This window comes from Ananas comosus, linkage group 5, assembly GCF_001540865.1.
Source record: "Ananas comosus cultivar F153 linkage group 5, ASM154086v1, whole genome shotgun sequence".
NCBI lineage: Eukaryota > Viridiplantae > Streptophyta > Magnoliopsida > Poales > Bromeliaceae > Ananas > Ananas comosus.
This window is the reverse complement of record NC_033625.1, coordinates 4,424,259-4,433,038: the sequence shown is the minus strand read 5'-3', so window position 1 is coordinate 4,433,038 and position 8,780 is coordinate 4,424,259. Positions and strand designations below refer to the sequence as shown.

Below are 8,780 nucleotides of genomic sequence, written 5' to 3'. Positions count from 1 at the left end.
AAATCACATACAAAATCTTTTTTGTACCATAAAAATAATTGTTGAATAATTTATTTTAGCATCTAAATAGGAGCTATAAGGGGACTACTAAGTCAATTATATCAGGAAACATAGGAACTATCCATAATAGAATCTAAGTCTATAGACTAATGACTTGGATTCCCCCAAAGCAATCCAAGCAAAGAAAAAAAATCACAAACTCATCAGTGTCACACTGTCCAAGAACATCCCTTCTCAACCCCATGTAGACAGAAGATACATAGAGCAAAGCACACAAGTCCCTCTCTAGACTCTCTCTCTCTCTCTCTCTCTCTCTCTCTCTCCCTCTCTTTATATATATACACTTCATATTATTGGGGAGTCACTAAAAAGAGTCCCAGATTCTGTTATGTGCTCCATAAACTCTAATATAAGCTGTCTCAAATGGTGGAGCTTTACAGAGGCCCCACATCTTATCATTCCTCATCCATCTCACAACATTGCTATCAGAATACACCAAAAGCAGCTATTATTATTATCTCACAAACCCAAATGCCCAACTCATCCACAATGTGGCTCTTTAAAGCAGTTCCCTTTCACCCCTTTTTCTCTCTCTCTCTATCTCTTTCTATCTCTCTCTCTCTCTCATAAAATGCTCCATCTCTCTCACTCACTGAACACCCTCTCCTCACCAACTACTCTTTTGGCCAAAACCCCCGCCTTTGCTGAGGCCCCACACTCACACCCTCCATTGTCCTTGTGAACTGGAGCAGGGACCCTCCCCTGTTCCACTGTAGATTATATATGGCAATAAAAAGGCCCCATTTTTAGCCCCCTCACACACAACCCCCCACCCTATCATAAGAATAAGAACAGGGCCAAAGCGCCCCGGCTCACAGAAGAGCCACAGAGACACTTGCGTGTGGGGCTTGTCCTCTTCTTTGCTTGGGGATGGTGAAGAGGAGAACAAGCCATTTCTTCTGAGTGTGGAGGCTTTGTTTATTGTGGATATACGCATCCTCTGTTTCTTTTCTTTTCTCCCTTCGTTTTGTATTCTTATTATTTTATCCTCTTTGCTTTGGGTTGGAGGGGGGGGGGGTTAGATAATGGCCTTGGCATTAAGATAGATTTCTTTGCATCGTTCACCTCCTCTCCAGAGGAGCCCATGAATGGGGACTTGGTTTCCTTCATCATCACTGTTTGATCCACAAGAGGTTGAGGTTGAGATCCAGTGATTTGAGCTCTCATTTTGCAGATTCCTCAAATATTGCTCGGTTTGTGATCCCCTCCCTTGTTTTTTGTTCCAGTTTGGATCTTTTGGGTGTTTTTTTTGGCATAGGGAGATGGATCTATGAAGCAGGGGAAGCAGAAGCTGAAAGGTCCTCCTTTTTTTTCTTTCTCCTTTTTCTTTTTAAATCTCTGGGTTGGATTTTAGCTCCTCTTGATTGGTTTGTGGTTCAGTCACTGTGTTAGATTTGTAGGCTAAAAAGGAGGATCTTTTAATCCTTTTGCTGTGTTGGTCTTGCTCATGAAACTATTCACCCCACATCCATCATATATCCATCCTATTTCTCCTTTTTTTTAGCCTTTGAAATAGTGGGCTTCTCATGCCCTTCTTTAAGATAGAAGCAACTGTTTGAGAAGAAGAACCTTTTCTTGCATTGAAGGCCACAGTTCAATCCAACTCCTCTCTCTCTCTCTCTCTCTCTCTCTCTCTCTCTCTCTCCCCCTTAATTTTGATGGTATTTTGGTGGGATTTTCCCAAGTTCCCCATGACTTGGTTCATTGATGCTGAGGTAATGGAGGAAAAGGCTAGATTACTTAGAAACAAGAGAAACCTCTCATTTAGGTGTTGGAGGAATCATCTCTACAGCCATTACTTTGGGTCTAAGAAGGTGAGGGAAACATGGTGGAGGAAGCTTCTCCTCTTGTGGGTTGTGGGTTGGGTGTTGTGTTCCTTGTGGATCTTCATGTTCATGAGCTCCCATGCTAATGAGAAGAGGAGAGAAACCCTAGCCAACATGTGCGACGAGCGCGCGCGGATGCTCCAGGACCAGTTCAATGTGAGCATGAACCATCTTCAAGCCCTTGCAATCCTCGTCTCTACCTTCCACCATTCCAAACATCCCTCTGCAGTTGATCAGGTAATCTCTCTCTCTCTCTCTCTCTCTCTCTCTCTCTCTCTCTCTACTTTCTCTCTCTTCCAAGGTGTAGCAATTTGGCTCTTTTATTTTTCTTAATGTTGAGAACTTAAATAAGATCGATTATATGTTTGCTTTTGAAATCTAATCGAAGAGAATTGTTGTCTAGCGTTTGAAGCGGCTTCTCTACTCCAAAAAGCAGAAGCTTATTTAAACGGGCCGTTTGGTTAACTAGAAATTTGGGGCTTTCGTTGTCGTGACAAAATCAAAACAAGCTTTTGAGTCCCTAGAGCAGAAGCTTTAGTTCTTCTTCTAACAATTCTAGTCAAATAGAACTTCCGTAGAAGCTTCTATAATTCCGGAAATCCGACAAGCTGGTTGCTGACGATCATTTTTCTGCAGATGACTTTCGCGAGATATGCCGATAGGACGGCTTTCGAGAGGCCACTGACGAGCGGAGTAGCTTATGCCGTGAAGGTGTTGCGTTCTGAGAGGGAGCAATTTGAGAAGCAACAAGGGTGGACTATAAAGAAGATGTACTCGTCAAAGCAATCCCCCAACCGCGAAAATGGCAGGGTTCGTGAGATCCAAGAGATATCGCCCCCTGCCGAGGAGTATGCTCCTGTTATTTTTGCTCAAGACGCCTACAAACATGTGGTTTCTTTGGATATGTTGACCGGAAAGGTAACTACCCTATCGATTAAATTTTTCATGTTCTCTTAATATCAATTTCTTGTTATGATTATTGATTTCTACTCGTTTCAATCTTTCTCGACATGTATGTTAGTATTTATTATTGTTTCCTTCTTCTAATGATCGGTTGCAGAAATGTTATCGTCGTATACCAGACTAATTTGATATACATGCCTAGTTGATAAAGAGCCAATTCTCTTTTACGTGTCTCTTTGTTCTTTTGACTTGTAACTTTGTTGATTAGAACTTTGTTTTTATATCTTTTCTTTTTCAAATAGGTTTTGCCTTTAATCTTATCATGTCCAATATCAATTTATCAATGTCTACTTTATGCAGGAAGATCGCGAGAACATATTACGAGCTAGAGAATCGGGTAAAGGTGTCTTAACTGCTCCTCTACAACTAGTAAAATCGAACCGCTTAGGGGTCATTCTTACATATGCAGTGTACAAATCCGATCTTCCTTCCAATGCGACTCCAACGGAACGTATTCAAGCCGCCATAGGGTGAGTTTTCCAACTTTCTATGCTTTAAACATTTTTCTGCAAAAGTTTCAGTTCATTTCAATACAAATATTACATCTCTCTTCTCTATTATCTTAAACAGGTACTTAGGTGGTATTTTCGACATTGAATCGTTGGTCGATAAGTTGCTTCACCAACTTGCGTGTAATCAATCCATCATAGTCGATGTGTATGATACTACCAACGGGAAGATCAGCATGTATGGTTCGAATGAGACCGCTAGTGGTTTATATCATAAAAGCATGCTTAACTTTGGCGATCCATTAAGAAAGCACGAGATGCATTGCAGGTAAATCCTTTACTATCGAAACCATGCTTCGTAGTTTTATATGGAGGGGAAGTTTGATTGTAGAAGTTATGATTTTTTTTTTTTTTTTGTTTTTCTTGCAAAATGGTCATGGAGAAACGAAGAACCTTACAAGATTTTGTTTAAATGATAGGTTCAAGCAAAAGCCGCCCTTGCCATGGCTCGGAATAACAACATCAATCGGAGCTCTTGTCATTGCATTGCTCATCGGTTACATATTCCACGCCACGGTCAACCGCATTGTGAAAGTTGAAGACGATTATCGCGAGATGATGGAGCTCAAGAAACGGGCAGAGGCGGCCGACGTTGCGAAATCCCAGGTACTTGATTTAATTTTCACCCTTCGACTTTTATAAGATTTATATGTCTAACACGCAAGCAATTCTTTGCAGTTCTTGGCAACTGTTTCTCACGAGATCAGGACTCCGATGAATGGCGTTCTAGGTGACGATTTCAAACTTGTTATAAATGACCTGATTGATATATATCGACCTATGGAAGATGGTCTTAGTAATAACTTCTAATTTTTGGCAGGGATGCTACAAATGCTTACGGATACGAATTTGGACATAACTCAACAAGATTATGTGAGAACAGCCCAAGCTAGCGGAAAAGCTTTGGTGTCACTGATCAATGAGGTCCTTGATCAGGCAAAGATCGAATCAGGTAAGCTCGAGCTCGAGGCAGTCCCGTTTGATCTGCGGGCCGTTTTGGATGACATCCTGTCACTCTTCTGCGGAAAGGCCCAAGAGAAAGAATTAGAGGTACGTTAGAAATTTCAAATTTCTCCTTTCAATTGTCTACAAATATCGTGATTTTTGATATTTTCGCATCACGCCCTGAAAGTTAAGGCCTGCAAGTTAACCCGACGGTTACACGAGCAAAGTGATGGCTATATCGTAAACGAAACACTGAAGAAGGATAAGAAGTGATGAAATGTTTAGTAAAATCACGATATTTATGAGGGAGTTGTTTTATTCGTCTTCTAACTTCATGCAATTTCTTTTGGCCGCCCTGTGGAATCTTGCTTTTCAATATTCTGGGGAATTAGTTGGCTGCGTTCGTCTCCGAGCAAGTTCCGGAAACTCTCATCGGTGACCCGGGAAGAATTAGGCAAATCATCACAAATCTAATCGGAAATTCAATCAAAGTAAGCATCTCTTTCTCTATCTGAATTATGAAAAACTGAAAGCTGTTCTGCGCAATTGTCCAAGAAGTTCATTTAGCTCCAATTTCTTGTCAACAGTTCACGGAAAAAGGGCACATATACTTGACGGTTCATCTTGTCGAAGAGGTAATGATCCCATTAGAAGTGGAAACAGAAGCTCAACCGATGAGCACCGTAAGTGGCTTTCCGGTGGCAGATAGAAGGAAAAGCTGGGAGAGGTTTAAGATATTCAATAAAGAGTTTTCTACGTTGGAGAAGCCTTTCCCGGCCACCTCTCCTGACCAAATAAACCTCATCATCTCCGTTGAGGACACCGGAGCGGGGATCCCTTTTGAAGCCCAATCTCGCGTATTCACCCCATTTATGCAAGTAGGCCCCTCGATTTCTCGTATACACGGAGGAACCGGGATTGGGCTTAGCATCAGCAAATGCTTGGTTAATCTCATGAAGGGAGAGATCGGATTTGCAAGTAAACCTCAAGTGGGCTCTACTTTCACATTCACGGCTGTACTTTCGAGAGCTAAGACGAATTCAACCGAGTATAAATCGTTTGAGTTCCGAGGGTTAACTGCATTAGTGGTCGATCACAGGCCGGCTCGTGCAAAGGTTACCAAGTACCACCTTGAAAGGCTCGGTATGCATGTCGACTTCTCCACGAACTTCAGTCTAGTCCTTCCGAAAATAACAAGCGGTAATTTGGGTTTGAAAATAGTGCTTGTCGACAAGGAAACGTGGTTAAAGGAGTCGAGTCAGTGGCCTATTTTTATGAACAAATTGAGGATAGGAGGGCAATTAGACATTCCGAAACTGTTTATATTGGCGAATTCTTCGAGCCCGATAAAGAGTAGCTCGCTTAGTAGTAATGGGAAAAAGGCGATCGCGCTGCTGACTCCGCCGCACGATTTTGATGCTTGTTTCATGGATATTCAAATGCCAGAGATGGATGGGTAAATACCTTATCTTACTTTGTTTTTTATCATCATATTGTCCACTATTTTTTTTTTTTTTTTTTTTTTTTTTTTTTATGAACTGGTCAAGTAAACCCCCTTATTGAGAAGTGGAGGGCTTTCCAGCAATTCATCACGATTTTTGTTTTTTAACCTTTCAATTGTATCAACTTTAAATACTAAAACCAATATACTACTGCCTTAAGTTATGAAACTTTTGTCACTTATTTCAACGCGGTAAACAATATAGGATGTAAGTTTTTACCTTGTATCAAAGTGGTTGCAATTGCATGTTTATCAGATTAACCATAGGAATATCTCTTCATTTTCTTTATTTTATTGCAGATTTGAAGCTACAAGGAGAATAAGGGAGATGGAAACTACTCTTAATGATCGGATACAACACAAAGAAGTTTCGTTAGAAGCTTGTGGGAATAAATTGCACTGGCACATTCCTATATTGGCCATGACGGCGGATGTGATCCAGGCCACACACGAGGAGTGCTTACGCTGTGGAATGGATGGCTATGTGTCGAAGCCGTTCGAAGGAGAACAGTTGTACAGAGAAGTCGCTCGCTTTTTCAATATCACGGTGAAAAATTAAGTCAGTAGATTATATACATGCTGAAAGCATGTTGGCGGGAGATTCGTCTATTGCATCTTTGCCGATCTGGTTGTATATACAACTTTTTCAAAAGGTAAGCAATTCTCGGCTCATTTTATTGCTTTTACAGTAAGCAATTTGGTCTTTTCGTTTTGATTCTACTGGTTTGACTCATGGGAATTTGGTAATAAATGCGAAGAAAGAGACAAATATCAAATGAATAACTCTGATATATGGTTTCGAGGGAAAGGAAGAGCCCGAGTCGACTACTATTCATCCATATATTCTTTAGATGCATTTTGGCGCTGAAGCTGTGCATGCAACTAGAGAACAGATATAGTGAACCACAGGCTTCCTAATAATGTTCAAATTATTTAAATGGCTTACCGAGTATACGAAGATTTCGTTTCGATGATAGTGTTATTTGTTAATGTACCCTTCGAATTAACTTTTTTAAAAGATTGGTAATTGCATTAAGGGGTTTTATTTTATTTTTTGGGTCTTAAACACTCTTTATCCTCCACGTTTCTATATGGTATAGAGCGACGTCGTTCTTTGCAGTAACTCGTGACTATTTTCATAAAATTGTCCAGTATTAATGCCGACTACTGGAGACAAACAACGTTTGTTTTAGCTAATCAAGCTGTGGGAACTCAACCAGGGATTTAAAATTTCAATTCTTAAGTAGTTTGGAGTATCTTTTTTTGCACTAGAATAGCTATTTGTGTTTTGTTGGTTTAAATGTTGTCCAATCCTAGTTCGCATTCAAGTGTTACTGTATGAATTCATTTGTATAATATCGATTTTCTTTATCAGGGATCAATTTCCGGGACGAGAAGTACTTTTTTTTTTTTCCTGCTTGCTATCTTACTCAGCAAGTACACTAGATGCAGTACAATATCACAAAATTACGAAATCTCAACAGACCGAAATCAACAGTTGCAAGATTCGCTGGAAGCGCTTTTTCAAGGAGACAAATTTAGATCTCATCACCGATATCGCGACCTTGTAAATCCTTTTTTTGGTTTTCAGTAGCAATATATGTGAGTGTACAGAGAGTGCAATCATTTTTTTTTTCCCCACCCTTTATTTGTTGAAATGTGAGATAAATAGTCGTTCTTCGATCAACAAAGAAGAAATTGATGGATGTAAGTTATTAGTGATTTATATAATGAAATAGAGGAAAACAGTTTATCCCCACCATCCTTCTATGTCAATTTTATTTATGTACAAGTTTTTGCCTGCAGATTGTGCTTTTCTGATTGAATGGTTCCTTGCACCTTTGCTTTTTATATCTGATTCTTTTCGTGACACTTTTTATCCTTCTAAAGTACAAGTGATTTCAGGTTATCTTGGTTCTCTTGGAAAATTGAAAAGAATCGGCATCTGATCATCAAAAAGTTAGTTAATATAGCTTTACTAAGATCAAAAACAAACACTATAGTACCGGAGCTCGGTACTATAGATAGTATAGTAATCTAATTCTATATATATATATATATATATATATATATATATATTTGGACTGGGCTACTATCAGTAGCAAAATTTCATTGTTGCTACCAGTTTTTTAGTCTTTGGATCAACTCTTTTCATTATTTCTAACCATTGGATTAAATACTATAATCCAGTGGGGACCACTCAACCCTAGGGGGACCACTCAACTCTAACGACTAATATCACCCTGACCCTACAATTTTTCATCTAAGGGTTAAAAACTTGATAGCAAAAAGAGCGTTCTACTATTAATAGTATTCCAATCTAATTTTATATATACATAATAATATTTATAAATATAATGTATTTTAATTATATATAGGCTTTAATTTAATTTGGGTCATTATTGTTGGCCTATAAAATAAACCCAATAAGTACAACCGTGCAATTGAGCCCAACTCTAAATTTACATAACACACTCTCTCTTTCAGATTTTACTATTGCACATAATCCTAAAACATGATAACATTCAAATTTTCAAATCCCTAATTTTTTTCCCCTCTCTCTCTCTCTCTCTCTCCCTAAAATATGTTTTCCTCAGTAGCTGATGTTTCTGACACTCTCAGATCGTTAACTTACTCTTTAGGGAACGTTCAGGGTCGAGATATTCTTATATGGATATCAGTATTTGGGATTATTTACCAATACGGGCATACATGAAGAGTACACAGCAGCGAGGATTAAAGTGCCGTAACACGAGAGCGTGCCGTTGATTGCCTGGCACGATATGCGACGGGCACGCTTTCGTGCCGAGTGCAAATGGATACATATGATCTTCTAATGGCACGTTTTGACACATATGTAGTTTAATTTTTTTTATTTTAATAAATTCTTATAATATTATATTGAAAGATTTAGTCAAATAATTATGAATATTAGTTATATATAGTTTATCATATTCACCAATTAATATATTAGTA

The 8,780-nt window shown here is 39.0% G+C and overlaps 1 protein-coding gene across 1 annotated transcript; it reads left to right on the top strand.

Annotated features, from left to right (window-relative positions):
- Positions 657–7,580, top strand: LOC109710483 (probable histidine kinase 3). The gene is made up of 11 exons (XM_020233091.1): positions 657–2,123; positions 2,523–2,804; positions 3,150–3,319; positions 3,420–3,626; positions 3,778–3,964; positions 4,037–4,088; positions 4,179–4,408; positions 4,696–4,794; positions 4,891–5,759; positions 6,105–6,457; positions 7,180–7,580. The coding sequence occupies exons 1-10, from the start codon at positions 1,752–1,754 to the stop codon at positions 6,361–6,363; spliced, it is 2,727 nt and encodes a 908-aa protein (XP_020088680.1). The 5' UTR covers positions 657–1,751; the 3' UTR covers positions 6,364–6,457; positions 7,180–7,580.